General features: G+C 36.5%; 1 protein-coding gene across 3 annotated transcripts in view; it reads right to left on the reverse strand.

The window, feature by feature from the left end:
- CCSER1 (coiled-coil serine rich protein 1) overlaps positions 1 to 20,421 on the reverse strand; it is a 1,509,256-nt gene that overhangs the window by 773,791 nt on the left and 715,044 nt on the right. For all 3 annotated transcript variants that reach the window (XM_055435111.2, XM_055435112.2, XM_055435115.2), the window contains exon 8: positions 13,343 to 13,426. In XM_055435111.2, the coding sequence (XP_055291086.2) occupies positions 13,343 to 13,426 (84 nt within the window). The remainder of the gene's footprint in view (positions 1 to 13,342; positions 13,427 to 20,421) is intronic.

A 20,421-nucleotide genomic window follows, 5' to 3' on the forward strand; every position in this document is an offset into this window, starting at 1 on the left:
AAGTGGTTGTGATGAAGGGGTTGAATTCCATAAGACTTCACTGATACTCATATTTCCTAATTACAGACTAAGTGTATATGTTCCTCCCACCCCCCACCAAATTCATACGCTGCAGTCCTAACCACTAATGTGATAGTATTTGGAGGTGGGGACTTTGAGATGTTATTAGGCTTAGGTTAGGTCATAAGCTTGAGTCCCTCATGATGGGATCAGTGCTCTTTCAAAGGAGGAAAAAATCACAAGATCTCTACCCTTCCCCTCCCCACCCTAACCTTGCTCTCTATGCATGCACCAAGGAAAGACTTGTGAAGATATAAGCCAGGAAGGAAACACCAAACACTGAGCTAATCTGTTGTTTAAGCCACTCAGTTTATGATATTTTGTTACAGCAGCTTGAGTAGACTAAGACATTCCAAACCACAAAAGTCACAGGATGAAAACCACTAAAGTCTACCAAAATTTTTCTTTTCTAAAGAGATGTTTGATTTTTTTCTGATTGTAAAATATCAATTTGTCATTAAAATGAAGGCTCAAAGTTCATAATAGAAACTGAATTCTCATATTACCTGAAGATAATTATTAGTATGTTCTTTGTAACTACATCATCTTATCATATAATTTAAAATTCCCACCACTTAGTTTGACAACAATAGAGCCATGTAAATATATATAATATATATTAAAGCTACATAAAGGCTTATAATTTACCAAATTTACCTTTGATGAATAGTCAGGTTTTTTTTTCCTATGTTTAATATTATGGTATTATTTGACAATTGAAATATGCAGGCTGGGGTGGGGGGAAAGCTACATCTAGTTACATAGGCGATGAGTTTAGGTACTTGTATCCTGATATTAATTTCACTACATTTGTTCACTCTTCCCTTCAAGTAAAGAAAGGTAAGCTTGCAGAAAGATGATTTGAAGAAATTCCTCCTTTGCTCTACTCATCTCTGAATCCAAGGAAAGTTTACCAAACCTGGTACATGTCCTGGGGCTTCAGGAAATGTGGCAGCCACTGAACTCTTGGTGAGAGGTAAATTATAGAAGGGAAGAGTACATAATACAGGTATTTTGGGTTTGTTCAGAGGATGCATGAAGATAGTCTCAAGAGGAAACAGTATCCTGAACACAATTTTCTGACACCATCTTCTCTGAAGTTGACACTAACTTGTAAGCTGAATCAGAGGTAGGGGAGCAAAGTAAAGCTGACAGAGACACATGTGGGAGAATGCAGGCTCTCTCACATGTTGGGATGTTGGGAGAAGAAAGCAAGTTCAACACTTTGTTCTCCTCTTGACTGAACTGCAGCCAATGAGACTAGCAGCTAATATTCCTGAGCAAGAATGAGAAATCAAAAGGTTCTGGAGACAACAGTACTGATGGAAGATATCCAACCCTAGCATAAGGGCAATACTTTACTGTTTGCTCATCCTAGGAGTATCAGCAGGAGGCTCTGGTTAGGAAAACTGCAGAGCGACAACTCAGATTGGCCAAAAGTGTTCTAACATAAGTAACTGAGGAAATCTCACAATGTCTCAAAAGAAAACCGATGACAAATATCCTTCAAATGGTTTGCTGTCCATAGCCAGCAGAAGCAGATTCTATTGGGCCTTTGCCCATTTAGAGTCTTTTCAAAAATTTTACCACTGTACTGAGCATGAAAAGATAAATAAGTAAAAGCAAATAACAGTGGATCTACACAGGACTAGGAAGCATAATATGAAGGACAGGCCACTTCATGTGCAGTAGAAATGTTGTAAGAAAAAACAAATGAACATAATACTAACAGTTAACAGTACATAATCTAAAGCATCTGAATGTGAACATTTACTAGATTACAGAAGTGTCATCATTGTTGATAATCAAATTAGTCAAATAGTATATTCAGTTCAGTTCAGTCGCTCAGTCATGTCCAACTCTTTGCGACCCCATGAATCATAGCACACCAGGCCTCCCTGTCCATGACCATCTCCCGGAGTTCACCCAAACTCATGTCCATCGAGTCGGTGATGCCATCCAGCCATCTCATTCTCTGTTGTCCCCTTCTCCTCCTGCCCCCAATCCTTCCCAGCATCAGAGTCTTTTCCAGTGAGTCAACTCGTCACATGAGGTGGCCAAAGTATTGCAGTTTCAGCTTTAGCATCAGTCCTTTCAATGAACACCCAGGATTGATCTCCTCCAGAATGGACTGGTTGGATCTCCTTGCAGTCCAAGGGACTCTCAAGAGTCTTCTCCAGCACCACAGTTCAAAAGCATCAATTCTTCAGCGATCAGTTTTCTTCATAGTCCAACTCTCACATCCATAAATGACCACTGGAAAAACCATAGCCTTGACTAGACGGACCTTGGTTGGCAAAGTAATGTCTCTGCTTTTTAATATGCTATCTAGGTTGGTCATAACTTTCCTTTCAAGGAATAAGTGTCTTTTAATTTCATGGCTGCAATCAGCATCCACAGTGATTTTGGAGCCCAAAAATATAAAGTTTGACACTGTTTCCACTGTTTCCCAGTCTGTTTCCATGAAGTGATGGGACCAGATGCCATGATCTTCGTTTTCTGAATGTTGAACTTCAAGCCAACTTTTTCACCCTCCTCTTTCACTTTCATCAAGAGGCTTTTGAGTTCCTCTTCACTTTCTGCCATAAGGGTGGTGTCATCTGCATATCTGAGGTTATTGATATTTCTCCCAGCAATCTTGATTCCAGCTTGTGCTTCTTCCAGCCCAGCGTTCCTCATGATGTATGTACTCTGCATATAAGTTAAATAAGCAGGGTGATAATATACAACCATAACGCACTTCTTTTCCTATTTGGAACCAGTCTGTTGTTCCATGTCCAGTTCTAACTGTTGCTTCCTGACCTGCATACAGGTTTCTCAAGAGGCAGGTCAGGTGGTCTGGTATTCCCATCTCTTTCAGAATGTTCCACAGTTTATTGTGATCCACACAGTCAAAGGCTTTGGCATAGTCAATGAAGCAGAAATAGATGTTTTTCTGGAACTCTCTTGCTTTCTCCATGATCCAGTGGATGTTGGCAATTTGATCTCTGGTGCCTCTGCCTTTTCTAAAACCTGCTTGAACATCTGGAATTTCACGGTTACATATTGCTGAAGCCTGACTTGGAAAATTTTGAGCATGACTTTACTAGCGTGTGAGATGAGTGCAATTGTGCGGTAGTTTGAGCGTTCTTTGGCATTGGCTTCCTTTGGGATTGGAATGAAGACTGACCTTTTCCAGTCCTTTGGCCACTTCTGAGTTTTCCAAATTTGAATATTAGTGGAAGGAATCTCAGATAAGGACAAAACACTTCAAAACCAAGAGAAAAAGGAAAGGGTTCTAAAGGATACATCTTTGAGACCAAAATGGAAATCGGTTTCAAGAGGAAAAAAAGTCTATAATTTGAAGGAAGACTTGAATGAGTTGAGTAGGTATATTGAATAACAGTCAGAATAAAAAAATAATGCCACGTACCTAGATAAACCATAGAAAAAATGTCATGGGAAGCATCTGAGTTTAAAAATATGAAATGTTATTTACCAAGGAAAAAGGTCAAGACCTAAAAAATAATATATATGATATCTGTCTTAGCTCAGGCTGATACAACAAAACATAGACTGAGTGGGTTAAAAAGCAAAAAATTAAAATTTTCATAGTTCTGGAGGCTGATCAGTCTAAGATGAGGGTGCCAGTATGGTCAGGTTCTAGAAAGAGCTCTTTCTGAATGGCAGTTGGCTGCCTTCTTTCTGTATGCTTATACAGCTGTTTTCAGCATCTGTGCATGGAGAGAAAAATTTCTCTTTCTTCTTCTTACAAGGCTGTTTACACTAGTGAATTAGGATTCTACCCTTATGGACTTCCCTTAACCTAATTACCTCCTAAAAGCATTCCCCCAATACTGTCACATTGAAGTAGGACTTCAATACACACTTCCTAACCTTTAGTAAAGAGATATTCAAAGACTTAGAGACTACATGTTTAATACTCCATCTTAATACCTGGGAAAGGATTCTAATCAATCCATAAATGAGGCAAATGAAACCAGAAAATGGAGAATGATCAGGAATGGAAACAGTGATCTTTAATAATAAACCTTATGCTATATGTAATTTGACAGAAAACACTGTTGTTAAGGATTTGTAAATATGCCACAAATAATTCTTTTGAAAGAAAAGTGTTTCAAAGGAAAACCAACCAAAGGAACTAAAATCACTAAGTCCTCAACAAGCTCAGCAAAATGCATATACGTTTCTAGAGGAGGGAAGAGAATGAAGTAAAAACATTTGAATATCTCATTCAGTAAGAGAATGCTCTTAATGCTAATATAATTTCAAATGCTATTCGACTTATTCCAGTAGTCTGTGGACATGTAAAATTTAGTTCCTTCCTGTTTATCATGACAAAAATTTCTCCCCAAAACTATATTCCTCATTTTCTCCAATTACTTGTCCAACTTCATATACAACCCTAGAACACTGATACTCTAATACTAAATATTCCCTAAGAAATCCTAAAATGTACAAATGATTATCTGTTTTAAATTAAAAAGTCAGGAAGTCTCACTGGTGTAAAGGATACAAATTTTCAGGGGTAATAATTTTCAAACATCTTAAGTCACTTTTTTTGGTTTCTTTGTAAAAAGAATAGAAAGGGATAAACTGAAGTATAACTACAAAATACACTCATGTTAGAAATTCAGTGAATACTTGCTCAAATACCAATATATAAATCTAAAATAAAAATTGAGTGTTTAAGTATATCTGTGTTTTGTAAGGTCTACCTACCCAGATAGAAAAACTGAACCAGTGGAACAGAGTAGAGAAAGAACAATGTTTGAAATGCACATTTAATGTAGAAAAACAAATAGAATTCTTTGTCTACATTTTTATTTGCTAATATTAAATAGGCATTGACACAAACCATACATGGTATAGACTACATGGTATCTCTCTCAGGTTTATTTGGTGAAGCCCAAACACCCAGTGTGATGGTATTTGGAGATGAGGGTGTTTATGAGATGCTTGAGCTTAGACATGGTCATGAAGGCTGGGTCCTCATGATGGGATTAGTGCCCTTACATGCTGCATGCTTAGTTGTGTCCAACTCTTTGCAACCCCATGGACTATAGCCTGCAAGGTCCCTTTTCTAGGGAATTTTCCAGGCACGAATACTGGAGTGGGTTGCCATTTCCTATTCCAGAGGATCTTCCTAACCCTGGGATCAAACCCATGTGTCTTATATCCCCCTCATTGGTAGGTGGATTCTTAAACCACTGTGCACCTAGGAAGCTCAATGCTCTTATAAGAAGCATCAAAAGTTACACACCATTTCTCCGGCTCCTCAACTCTGTGTGCATACACTCAACAAAAATCACGTGAGCACACAGCTTACATAAGGAAAAAATTAATTTTTTTTTAAATGAGGAAACTGTATAAGACTTGACTCCATTAGGAAGGGAAAATATTAGGGTAATGGGTATCCAGAAGGAGAAATGATTAGAGAATTTAAAGAAGTACTAGCTGAGAACTTTTTAAACCTAGAGAAGGAACTAGTATTAATACAAGCCCATGACATTAAGAGAGCACCTAATTACCTCAATATAAAAAGATCTTTCCCAGGATACACTATATTTAAATTGTCAGCAGTCAGAAGCAAAGAAAAATAAATTAAAGGAAGTCAGGGAATAAAGGAAAAAGTTTTCCTGCAAAAGTATCCACATTAGTCTATCAGTAGACTTCTCAGCAGTAATTCTACAAGCCAGGAAGGAGTGAAATGACATACTCAAAATATGGAAAGATAAAAACTGTCAGCCAAGAATATTCAGAAAAGTTATCATTCAGATATAAAAGAGAATTAAAGACCTTCCCAGACAGCAGCTGTGGGAGTTCACCACTAAACCCGTTTTACATCTGCTTAAAGGAGCTCTTCTACCACAAACAAAAAGGCAAAACGTACACACAACTTTGAGTAAGGTGACAGAATCAGAAAACTGCAACTCTCATCAGAGTAGGTTTTTAAATACTAAAAGGTTATAAGGGGGAAAATTAGCTACTTCAATTTGGTAATAAACTCACAACATTAAAAGAAGGCTAATTTGAGACAACACAAACACAAAAGAGGAAGAGGAAAAGGACGGAATCCATACAGGCAAATAAGTAAGATGCTATTAGAAGAAAAAGGACAGTTTTATCTCGGAGATATTTTATACAAACCTCATGGTAACCAGAAAACAAATTTAGGGCAGAGACATGAAATAAAATGTACACAATGGAGAAAAACATTACAGAAAATCAAACTAGAAGGTCATACAGAAAAACATAAGAAACAAAAGCGATATAGAGAAACCAGAAAAAAGAAAACAAAATCAATGGCAGTACTAAATCCTCAGTAATCACCCTACATGCACATAGACTGAACTCAAAACAGAGTCCCTAAATAGATTAAAAAATGAGACCCAAATATATGCTGCCTCCAGAAGACATCTCACCTCCAATGACAAACAGGCTTAAAGTGAAAATCAAAGATGATACTCCAAGTAACTGCCAGTCAAAATTAAGCAATAAAGCTACACTCGGATAAAATAGACTTCAAGACAAAAAGGGTAATGAAAGAAAAAAATGGACAATACCTAATCATAAAGGGGACAATTCATCAAGAAGATGTAACAATATATATGCACTCTATATATGAGCATCAAAATATGTATAAGAATTACACATAGACCTTTTAAAGAGCAACAAAATAGTAGGAGGGGACTTTAGACACCTCACTCACATCAATGGATAGGTCATCCAATCAACAAGAAAACAACGGCCTTAAATGTCAGACTAATTGAGTTTGACAGATTTAAACAGAACATTCCATCTAAATTCAGCAGAATACACATTCTTCAACTATACATGGAATCTTCAAGGATAAGACTACATGTTGAGACACAGGTTAACAAATTTAATATTGAAATCCAGCATCTTTTCCAATTATAATGCTAGGAAACTAAAAATCAATTATAAGAAAGAGTCTGGAAAAGTCATAAATAAAAGAAGACTGAAAAACATGCTACAGAACTATTGGGTCAATGAATCAATCAAGGAAAAATAAAAATACCTGAAGACAAATGAAAATGAAACACAGCATGCCAAAATCTATGAGATGCAGCAAAAATGATAGAGAAGTTCATAGCAATATAGGTCTACATCAAGAAACAAGAAAAATCTCTAACCTAAACAGGAAAAGTAACTAAAGGAACTAGAAAAAGAACAAATAAAGCCCCAAATGTGTGGAAGGAAGGAAATAAAGATCAGAGTGAAAATGAATGACATAGAGACGGAAAAGACAATACGAAAGATTCAAACTAAGAGCTGGCTATTTGAAAAAATTTACAAACACGTAGCTGGAGCCACTGAGAAAGAAAGCAAGAAAACACTGGTAAATGCAATCAGAAAAGAGGAGAAACTTTAAGATATCTCAGAAACACAACCATGGAGTAAGATTCATTTAATTTCATGGCTGCAATCAGCATCCACAGTGATTTTGGAGCCTAAAAAAATGAAGTCTGACACTGTTTCCACTGTTACCCCATCTATTTCCCGTGAAGCGATGGGACCAGATGCCATGATCTTAGTTTTCTGAATGTTGACCATACAGATAATCACTATGGTGTGATCACTCAGCTAGAGCCAGACATCCTGGAATGTGAAGTCAAGTGGGCCTTAGAAAGCAGCACTACGAACAAAGCTAATGGGGGTGATGGAATTCCAGTTGAGCTATTTCAAATCCTAAAAGATGATGCTGTGAAAGTGCTGCATTCAATATGCCAGCAGTGGCCACAGGACTAGAAAAGGTCAATTTTCATTCCAATCCCAAAGAAAGGCAATGGCAAAGAATGTTCAAACTACTACACAATTGCACTCATCTCACATGCTAGTAAAGTAATGCTCAAAATTCTCCAAGCCAGGCTTCAGCAATACGTGAACCGCGAACTTCCAGATGTTCAAGCTTGTTTTAGAAAAGGCAGAGGAACCAGAGATCAAATTGCCAACATCCGCTGGATCATTGAAAAAGCAAGAGAGTTCCAGAAAAACATCTAGTTTTGCTTTATTGACTACGCCAAAGCCTTTGACTGTGTGGATCACATAAACTGTGGAAGATTTTGAGATGGGTTATACCAGACCACCTGACCTGACTCTTGAGAAAACTATATGCAGGTCAGGAAGCAACAGACTGGACATGGAACAACAGACTGGTTCCAAATAGGAAAAGGAGTACGTCAAGGCTGTATACTGTCACCCTGCTTATTTAACTTATATGCAGAGTACATCATGGGAAATGCTGGGCTGGAAGAAGCACAAGCTGGAATCAAGATTGCTGGGAGAAATAGCAATAACCTCAGATATGCAGATGACATCACCCTTATGGCAGAAAGTGAAGAGGATCTAAAGAGCCTCTTGACGAAAGTGAAAGAGGAGAGTGAAAAAGTTAGCTTACGGCTCAACATTCAGAAAACTAAGATCATGGCATTCCCATTACTTCATGGCATTCCCATTACTTCATGGCAAATAGATGGGGAAACAGTGGCAGACTTTATTTTGGGGGGCTCCAAAATCACTGCAGATGGTGACTGCAGCTATGAAATTAAAAGATGCTTACTCCATAGAAGGAAAGTTATGACCAAGCTGGATAGCATATTAAAAAGCAGAGACATGACTTTGCCAACAAAGGTCCATCTAGTCAAGGCTATGGTTTTTCCAGTGGTCATGTATGGATGTGAGAGCTGGAATGTAAAGAAAGCTGAGCGCCGAAGAATTAATGCTTTTGTTGTTTTTTTAAAAATTTATTTATTTAAATTGGAGGCTAATTACATTATTGTATTGGTTTTGCCATATATTGACATGAATCTGCCCCGGTGTATATGATGCTTTTTAACTGTGGAGTTGAGAAGACTCTTGAGAGTCCCTTGAACTGCAAGGAGATCCAACCAGTCCATTCTAGAGGAGATCAGTCCTGGGTGTTCATTGGAAGGACTGATGCTAAAGCTGAAACTCCAATACTTTGGCCACCTCATGTGAAGAGTTGACTCATTAGAAAAGACTCTGATGCTGAGAGGGATTGCGGGCAGGAGGAGAAGGGGACGACAGAGAATGAGATGGCTGGATGGCATCACTGACTCGATGGACATGAGGTTGAGTGAACTCTGTGAGTTGGTAATGGACAGGGAGGCCTGGTGTGATGTGATTCATGGAGTAGCAAAGAGTCGGACACGACTGAGCAACTGAATTGAACTGATACAACTCAATATCAACAAACAATCCAATTAAAAATAATTGGTAGAAAAGCTAAATAGACAAATTTCCAAAGAAGACATACAAAAGGCCTATGAGCACATAAAAGAAATTCAGTATCATTGTTTACTAAGGAAATGCAAATCAAAACCCCAGTAAGTTATTATGTCATAACTTTTAGAATGGTTATTATCAAAAAAGCAAGAAATAACATTGTAGACAGGATGTGGAGAAAAGGGGATCGTTCTAAACTTTTAGTGAAAATGTTAAGTTGGTGCTGCCACTATGGAAAATAGCATGGAGATTCCACAAAAATATTAACTACCAGGCTCCAGTTATCCCACCTGAAAGCAGCTTTTCTGCCCCTTTTCTGTTTGCCCATTTTTGTTTCCCTCTAACCTTCAGTTCAGTTTCTCAGTCGTGTTCCTCCCAGCATCAGAGTCTTTTCCAGTGAGTCAACTCGTCGCATGAGGTAGCCAAAGTATTGCAGTTTCACCTTTAGCATCAGTCCTTCCAATGAACACCCAGGACTGATCTCCTTTAGAATGGACTGGTTGGATCTCCTTGCAGTCCAAGGGACTCTCAAGAGTCTTTTCCAACACCACAGTTCAAAAGCATCAATTCTTCAGCGATCAGCTTTCTTCACAGTCCAACTCTCACATCCATACATGACCACGGGAAAAACCAGTGACTAGATGGACCCTTGTTGGCACAGTAATGTTTCTGCTTTTTAACATGCTATCTAGGTTAAGAATCAAATTATAGGAATAAGATTACTAAGCAATTTATCTTAATTTCTGCATTCACACTTTGCCTTGTGTGACCTGTTGATTCTTGTCATATATAAAAAGAATGAAAAACAAGGCAGTAAAAAAAAATCAAGAACTCTCTACCATGGGCTCAGGACACAATTCTACCTTTTCTCCAGATTGCTTACTTTTCTAATTATAACACCTTTCCTTTCTACTGACACTTCCCACTCAGATTATCAGTTTTTAAGCTGTGAGCAAACAAACCTGAGTTTATACCACTTCTGGGTATTTATCCCAAGAATATGAAAACACTAATTCAAAAAGATAAATTTCCTCTTATGTTCACAACAGCCAAGACATGAAAACAGACTAACTGTCCATCAACGAATGAATAGAGAAGATATGGCATATGGACACAATGGACTATCACTCGGCCATAAAAAAGGATGAAATCTTGTCATTTATAACATGGATAGACCTTGAGAGTATTATGCTAAGTAAAAAAATAATAAAATTGGAACACAAATAGTATATGATTTCATACATGCGGAATATCAAAAAACTAAGAAACAAAGTTAAAACACACCCACATACGCATGTGTGCACACACACAAACCCTAACACACCAAACAGAGAAGGAAATGGAAACCCACTCCAGTATTCTTGCCTGGGGAATCCCAGGGACAGAGGAGCCTGGTGGGCTGCCGTCTATGGGGTCGCACAGAGTCAGACACGACTGAAGCGACTTAGCAGCAGCAGTAACACACCAAACAAAAACATATATAAATATAGAAAACAGAGTGTTGGTTACCAGAGGTGAAGCAGTTGTTGGAGAGGGAAAAATGGATACAGAGAATCAACTGTATAGTGACAGATGGAAACTAAATTTTTGGTGGGGAGGACACTGCAGTCTATATAGAAGCAGAAACGTAATGTCGTCCATATGCAACATGTAAACTATTATATACCAATGTTACCTCAATAAAAAATAAATTTAGAAAGTAATACAAAAACATTCATTTTGCCCCCAGGCTCTTTAGATAAGGCTTCTAACTTCTTTAAACTCCTGAAAATATCAAAGTGTGACTAAATAATTATAGACAATATTAATAATAAAACTTTATTATTAAGTTGAATATAAATTCCTTATTGGTATAATTACACATAAATTTGACTTATAGTGTATATATAGGTAAACTGCTTATGATAATAGCAGTGGTTAAGAAATTAGAAAAGCATAATAAAAAAGCTAAATTATTACAGATTGTGACTACTATAACAGGGTATAGAAAACTGGTTTCTAAAATGTTCTGAAATTTATACTTCACCTATTTAAATTTGAAAAGTTAAATTCAATGTCTACTTTGTCAAAATGTCACAAGTTACTTATCTAGAATTAGAAATACTAGGACCTAGTATTCAAAGGATTCAAATGGCTTATATTACTTTGATGTGACTGCCACCTTGTCCATGCTCCAAGTCCAGTTCTAATGATGATTTTTAACAATGTTTCTTCTTCCTTAAATTCCTAAATCATCTAAAAACTTTTTTATTTAGGCAGGTTTCCTTAATGAAACAAACAATTTTCAAAAGTTAACATTGCCCTCTGGTGAACTAGTTAAGATGACTATGTAAACTGCACGGCACAAAATTAAAATGGTACCTTGACATTTACCTAAAAAAATTTAGAAGCTAAGTCAAATTTAGTAATTCAAGTTTTTTTTTTTTTTAAAAAAAGCAACACCTGTGACTCATTTCACTAGATCAACCAACAGAGAACATTTTTGGAAGGAGGGGTACTAAATTATCTTAATTCTAGGTATGTGACAAGGGCTCTGGGAGTAATCATTTTCCTTCTCATTTCATTCAACACATAAAGATCTGATTTCTTGTATATTTCTTTCTTTTCAACGGAGACAGAGAAAAATAAACACTTCTTTCTCCATTCATTATCCAAAACAAGCATTCTCTGACAAAGTGCAAACATTTTCTGCTGTGTTAAAACTCATAGTTCTCTGCATCCATTAATAAATATCTATATACGTTTTTCTTCAACTCAAAGCTTGATTACATAATATACACTCATAAGGTTATATACAGCAAGATTTTGTGTAATAAAGTTTATATTATAGGCAAATTTATAAAAGGTTATTCCCAGTTATGTAAGATATGCTCCTTTTGTCTGTTAATGCTTTTACTGTTTTAAGTACTGGTTAATGCATTTTATGAAGTGATAATCATACACTCATAGGACCAGCATTAAACCAAGTCATGAAACCACAATCTAAAGGTCAAGTGTCAGTAAAATTGCCGTCAGTTGTCAAGGGTCAATAAAATAGGCTCTGTCTGTCTGCTATCTCACTAATATGTTCTCAGAAAAGTTCTCAGAAGCGTGATGGTCTAGATAATTGTTTTGTCATTTAATTGTATTTCATAATTACATAATATGTCACTGTTAGTCAAAGCTTAAATCATCATAAAGAACATCATTGACTGGGGTTTGTTTTCTCGATCTTGGATAATGCCAGGGCCTCTTATTGGATGTCTTTATTTTACTGGTATTCTTAAGAACTCATTTTTTTTTTTAAGTTCTCATTGCTTTCTCATTTTTGTTTTGGAGAATTCTTTATTTCTATCCAGATTAATTGTGTTATATTACAAAATACTATTCATATATGTAATATCATATTTGTTGACAGCACGTATTTTAAAAAATAATGCCCACTGCTATTGTTGTTACCTACCAAATGTGCTTTCATGTTATAAAACTATGATTTAATACATTTGTGATGTCACATCTTAAAAAAAAACAGAAAACATGAACTACAATACCATGTTTGTGTATAGCTTTTAGATAATTGGGGATTTATACGTCTTTATTAACAAAGTCTCATTAGGTTAACAAAATTTTGGTACCCTTAAGTAAAATTTGCTTTTGCCTGCAAAATTACTCAGTACTTTACTTCATATTACATGACTGTGTCTCTAGGTATGGCAGTATGGACTTAAGTCTTGCACTTTACAAAATGTGGCCTTAGTCTTCACAATTTTTGGTAGATACAATTGAAATACCTAATTCTGAGTCAGTTATCTATTTCTGGAATAATATAAAGTTCAATACATATTATCAAACATTCTCTTTGCAGAGCATCAAATCTTCATTACTTTAGGGTTATAAAATTTATAATCAAATTCAATCATCAACAGTTTATAAGTCACTAACAATTTTAGTGTTAATAAATAAGTTAAACTGTTTAGAGCAAACAGCCTTGCAAGGAAAATACACCCACAGGACAAATATTGTTCATACTTACCAGTTCTTCCTGAAGTTGGGAAATTAGTTCATCCTTCTCTTTCAGCTGCAGCTTCAGCATTGAGCATTCATCTTTCATTATATCCTATAAAAACATCAAAGAGACAGCATAATAGACTTAGCCCTTTCCCTTCACTCTTGATAAGAAAGGTCAGTTGCACGCAGTGGGAGGTAACTGCATATGACTAATAAAACAAAGTTCCTTTACATTCTGACATTTTCCATAATATACTGTATGTTTCAAAACAAACTAATGTATTCAAAGATATTATGCTATATATGATATATATATATGCACATTTTTCTGATAGATAACAAAATGGACAAAGGAAAATCAGACTAAGACAGAAATCAGGGATTCATCCTAAATTCTGTCCTCCTATTCTTGTGCATACATAATTAGTGGGATAAAAATAATTATACTTCAAAAGAGATACTTTATCATTTTTTCCTGTTATGATTAAATATTCATTCTCAAACGATTGGCTGTATTATGGCCTTTATCTTCAATGATAGCTGCTCTATAACATTTTTCCCTTTCATTAGAGCTCTATCTTTGAGTATTTAACCTTGTCACTCTGCATGAACCCTCAGTCACAGCCCCCATGTATACAGTACACCCACATCTGTGACCTCTATTATTCTACGCTGGAAACTCATTTACAAATACTTAATCTAAACCTATCTTCCAAACTTCAGCCCACAAATATAATTATTTACTGAGCATACACTCAACGTCCTATAGACATTCCGACTCAAATTTCATCATCTTCCTATTTCAAAAATTATTTCCATTTATTCCTCCCATTATCTTATTTCTAAAAATAGCTAGAAAAGCATCCCATACTCTCAGCTCATACACAATCCAATCCCAGTTTGGTACCCAATTCTTTGATCTCAATCTTCTGGGTATTTCTTGGACTCACTCCTTTCTATTTCTCATGAACTTACTCTAGGTATCTATCCATTGCTTCATATCTGACTTACTGCATTAAGTCTCTGAACTGGTTCTATGTCTATCATCTTTCCCATCTGCCAGGGAAATTTTCCTAAAAGAGAATTAATTACATCATTTCTTAGTGTAACAGCTAATCATTTCTTTCAGAGGAGGGGAAAAAAGTCAAAACTCTTTAGCACAATATATGGTGCCTTTCATTCTCAACTACGTGCACATTTCTGGAATGGTATGTTTTCACTTCCAACTTGCTTATAACTTGTCCTCATTCCTACAGAATAAAGCTGCAGAACATGGTTTCTTTCATGTCTTCTTGGTTTACACATGTATGTCTCTGGGCTGCAATGCTTCTATCCCCCACAATTTCTCATGACATAGGAGGCATTCCAAACATTATTCCTTACTCTGGGTGGGAGTTTTTCCTTGTTGTTTTATGTTTCCCTTGAGCATGAAGTCATGTTTCACAGTGTCTAAATCACCCATCATTTCATACAACACTAAACAGTTCAAGGGTTGTTTGCTTGTTTCCCTAACCCACTTGAGCAGATCTTTATCTGAGTTGACAAGAACACAACTAATGAATTAGAGAAAAGAGTATGTATTTATTCTAGTTCTTATGGTGCTAATTTCTACTTTTAGTGTAAACAATACAGAATATATTATTCAAATTTACTAATACCTCTTTTCATTTTCAGACAGCCAGTTGACTGGGAGATGCTAATTATCTCTGTAACTTTTATTTCATAGCGGCCCTATTTCTTCCCTAAATCATGGGCTTTCATAGAACTTATACTGATCATTTTAATATTTATTTTCACAGAGTCTAAATGTTGCATGTTACAATGTTAATGGTAAAAAGTCTTAACTTGCTTGACAATGCAAAGAAAAAGATTGCAGGCTTAAAGGTAGGTAATAAAATCATGTCTCTTAGAATCAGAGGTATCTAAGGGCAAATTCTGGGTACTTCACTAAACTCTTTTTGTGGCTTCTTTCTCATTAATTAACTTCTTTGAGTTCCATGGACATTATGGTGGAGATTAATAATAGGAGATCATAAACTCTGACAAAAACTCTATTGCTTCGTACTTATATTCCCATATTTCCAGTCCTGCCTAATACCTCACTTAAGAAAAACTAACCCCCTTCATAAAATAAAATATTATCACCTTTCCTCTAGGAAACAAATATTAAGGTTGAGTTATGGGTTGTTGGCTTTTTAGGAAACAAATATTGAGGCAGAGTTAAGGGTTGTTGTTGTTTAAATGCTAAGTCATATTCCACTCTTTTGCAACTCATGACTGTAGCCCACCAGGCTCCTCTCCCCATGGGATTTCTCAGGCAAGAAAACTGGAGTGGCTTGTCATTTCCTTCTCCAGGGAATCTTTCCCACCCAGAGATTGAACCTGTGTCTCCTGCATTGGCAGATTCTTTACCATTGAGCCAACAGGGAAGCCCTAAAAGTACCCAAGGTTTACTAAAAGGTTTAAAAGATATATTAAAAAATTAAGCTATGTGATGAGAAAAGAAGAATCAGAATTGGGGAAGGGGAACAGTGAATCAGGATTCATACCTGTCAAATTCTCTACCAGCTAAACCAGGGGCTCCAACTCCAAGACTGCCTATGAGAGGAAGGCCCTGTGGAAGGAAAGTGGGTGGGTTCACCTCCCACTCCCTGCTCAGTCATTGGTTGGGAGCTGCCACATGAGCTAGACCTCAGCCGCTGCTGGTAATCTATTGTCTCACACCACCCAGTGTTGAGCTTGACTTCAGCTGGAGGCAGTTAACTAACTGCAGGAGTTGCAGTTGGGTAGTGTTCCAAATAGGAAAAGGAGTATGTCAAGGTTATATATTGTCACCCTGCTTATTTAATTTATATGCGGAGTACATCATGAGGAACGCTGGGCTGGAGGAAGCACAAGCTGGAATCAAGATTTCTGGAAGAAATATCAATAACCTCAGATATGCAGATGGCACCACCCTTATGGAAGAAAGTGAAGAGGAACTCAAAGGCCTCTTGATGAAAGTGAAAGAGGAGAGTGAAAAGGTTGGCTTGAAGCTCAACATTCAGAAAACGAAGATCATGGCATCTGGTCCCATCACTTCATGGGAAATAGATGGGGAAACAGTGGAAACAGTGTCAGACTTTATTTTTTTGGGCTCCAAAATCACTGCAGATGCTGATTGCAGCTATGAAATTAAAAGACGCTTACTCCTTGGAAGGAGAGTTATGACCAACCTAGATAGCATATTAAAAAGCAGAGACATTACTTTGCCAACAAAGGTCCATCTAGTCAAGGCAATGGTTTTTCCCGTGGTCATGTATGGATGTGAGAGTTGGACTGTGAAGAAAGCTGATCGCCAAAGAATTGATGCTTTTGAACTGTGGTGCTGGAGAAGACTCTTGAGAGTCCCTTGGACTGCAAGGAGATCCAACCAGTCCATTCTAAAGGAGATCAGTCCTGGGTGTTCATTGGAAGGACTGATGCTAAAGCTGAAACTCCAATACTTTGGCCACCTCACGCGAGGAGTTGACTCACTGGAAAAGACTCTGATGCTGGGAAGTATTGGGGGTGGGAGGAGACGGGGACAACAGAGAATGAGATGGCTGGATGGCATCACCGACTCGAGGGACATGAGTTTGAGTGCACTCCGGGAGTTGGTGATGGACAGGGAGGCCTGGCATGCTGTGATTCATGGGGTTGCAAAGAGTCAGACACGACTGAGCGACTGAACTGAACTGAACTGAGTGAGTCCTTTATTGAAATGAATCTGAGCCTTAGCCTGAATCTACTGTTTTTTAGTTGAATGTTAGCAACAATATTTTTGTATATTAATTGATATTTTATCAATGAATTCATTTAAAATGAAGATTTACCTATATTGTGGCTAATAGAAATTAAAAACAAAATTACTTTCCAAAAACAAGCTGCCTTTACACAATTCTCTGATTTTCTTCCCCCTAGCTCTGGAAAGTTTTTTCAAGATGTTCTTAATCTCACAGCTTTAAATCAGGTAGGTGCTAATATACCATTTGCACTTATTTAAGGAATAATGTATATTAAAACACATAAGTTTATCATATGACATCAGAAGCCAAAGACATTATAAAGGTCTTTTCTTTATCAATGACTTTGCAAATGAATCCTGGCCACCTACAGTTCTGTTTTTAGTTGTTATATGTACTTTTGGCAAAATTCATAGATATCTCTGTCTAACACACAAGATGAAAACTTTAAACAATTATTACTGAAATGAAAGCTACTCTCAGATGAATCAATATTCCCTTAATATTCTCACTATCTGTGCAAAATTCTGGGACATGTTTGATAGAATGCTCTATTAAGTCAGAAATTCTCTTGGTGTGTACAAGTAACTAGATTTTAATATTCTTGGTTTTTAAAATAATGCTATTAACATCCATTAACACAGGCTGCTGCTGCTGCTGCTGCTGCTAAGTCATTTCAGTCGTGTCTGACTCTGTGCGACCCCATAGACGGAAGCCCACCAGGCTCCCCCTTCCCTGGGATTCTCCAGGCAAGAACACTGGAGTGGGTTGCCATTTCCTTCTTCAATGTGTGAAAGCAAAAAGTGAAAGTGAAGTCGCTCAGTTGTGTCCGACCCTTAGCGACCCCACGGACTGCAGCCTACCAGGCTGCTCCATCCATTGGATTTTCTAGGTAAGAGTACTGGAGTGGCTTGCCATTGCCTTCTCTGTAACACAGGCTAATGTAACCAATTAACCTTACGTTAATTTAAATGCATATTACTTAGGAAAACATATAATTGAATCATTATGGCATCCTTTGTTTCTCACTCAAGTATAACTGATTCTAGGACTAAAATCAATTCTAGATTTCCTAATTCAATAATTATTCATAAATATGGAACTTATAATATGGTGGATTAAAGGGGTTACAAATCCTTTGCTACTGTTCCAAATGAAAGATGTAATCTAATGTTCTCTCCTTGGATCTGGGTTGGTCTATGGCCTTGCTTGACCAGGTGAATACAATGGAAGTAATTCTGTGTGATTCTTAGGACTAGATCAACTTTCAGTTCCCAGGATGGTCTCTTAGAATGTACCTCTCAAGTTCCTCCCTTGTAGAAAGAACACAGCGGTCATGCTAAAAAGTACAAACTACATTTCACTTTCTTTGACAGCCTCTTAAGGACACATCCAGCACCAGCAGCATCAACTTTCAATCCTGAGAGTGAGCCATCTACACACCTAGTCTAGTGAAGTCTTTAGATGAACAAAGCTCTGACCAGTATTTCACCATAACTACCAGAGCTAAATCATTCCCAAATTCCTGACTTGTAAAATTGTGAACGAAATAAAAGTATAGTTTTAAGCCATTTGGGATGATTTGTTATAGAGATCATCAGAACGTATGGACAAATTAAATTATTACAATTAGAATTAGTGTAAATTATGACTCATTACAGGTGTATAAAATATATACAGCTAATTTAAAAAATATTTTGTGATTTAAAGTATGATTTTTGTGAATAAAGTTATGTTTATTGTAACTTTCAAATTTATTTCATGCATAATAAAATATATTCTCAGTATTTAACCTTCAAGAGAATTAAAAATACAGATATACTAGTTTCTTAAAAATTACCTTATTTTACTTTTATTTTCTAAATTTGGAAAATTAAAGCCAGATACATGAATATTTGGTTAATTTGCCCCAAATTCATTTAGCTGACTTCACTTCCATATATTCGTATCATTTATTTTTGCCTGAATTAGAATCACCTCATTGTTTGAAACATGTATGAATAGAAATCAAGTTCTAAGAAATTAAAGGCAAGCAGATACTGTAAATCACCTCAAAAATTATCTTATGCTGAAATTAGAAATGCAGATTAAAAAAATAAACAATAATGTCTAACTCATGAATCTTCACATAATTCCTCAGGTAACATTATAAACATAATTCTTGGCTAATATTTAAAAAAAACACATCAAAATTGGTACTGAGTCATCATGACTCTCTATTTATAGACTTTTGGTCCTTTCTCTGGAGGGCTTTATTTTAAGACTTACAAGCTGTTCCCTCATTCTTGTAAGTGGAAAGGTCAAAAGATTAAAAAATAAAGGAAACAGACAATTTTATCAGAGTAAACAAGTACAGATTGTTATGAACAAGTGAAAACAGAGAAGAAAGAAATAGGAGTATGGTAGGAGAAGACAGAAGGACAGAGATCAGAAAACACAAAATATACAATAATTGACAATGTATTTTGCAGTTCCACTAAACACCTGACCTCATGTAATCGTTATGCTAACTTAGCATTAAAGCAGCATGTTACCTGCAACAACTGGGTAGCTAGTGAAATAAACCAGCGCAGGCATATAATCATCTACACAGAGCTATAACAGAGCCTGCTTTTCAAATCCTGAAAGGAAAAGTCAATAAAACACCACCCTAATTGTTTATTTAGTTTAAAATAATTTTTAAAACATTTTATAAGTCATTTCAGTATCAACAACCGCTACACGATGCTAGAAAATTTTCTTTTCATAAACATTCCATTTAAAAAGATTCTAGGGGCCTCCATGGTAGTCCAGTGGTTAAGAATCCGCCTTGCAATACAGGGGACACTGGCTTGATCCCTGGTCTGGGACGACTCCACATGCCACAGGGCAGCTAAGCTCGTGTACCAACTACAGAGCCTGTATTCTGGAGCCCATGAGCAGCAACTACTGAGCCCATGTGATGCAATTACTGAAGCCTGTGTGCCTAGAGCCGATGTGCCACAACAAGAGAAGCCACGGCAATGAGGAGCCCTCGCACCACAACGAAAAGTAGCCCCTGCTTTCTGCAACTAGAGAAAGCAACAAAGACCCAGCACAGCCAAAAGTAAATAAATATTAAATAAATATATATATACACATTCTAGATTTGATTTTATAATGTCATTGATTCCATTGAATATTTACAAAAACATTGTGTTTTGTTAAAAATATTGTTTACATAGCAATATAAAATTTTAAAAAGGCATAAAAGGTGTTCAAAGTAAGTACCTTAGAAATGTATTTCTAAGCATATAAATCAAATCAATAAACAGCATTATCCCTTAACATAGTGGCATATTGGCTGTCTTTTCATTTGCAA

This window comes from Moschus berezovskii, chromosome 5 (assembly GCF_049115385.1).
Source record: "Moschus berezovskii isolate FMDL1 chromosome 5, NW_MosBer_1.0, whole genome shotgun sequence".
NCBI classification, from domain to species: Eukaryota; Metazoa; Chordata; class Mammalia; order Artiodactyla; family Moschidae; genus Moschus; species Moschus berezovskii.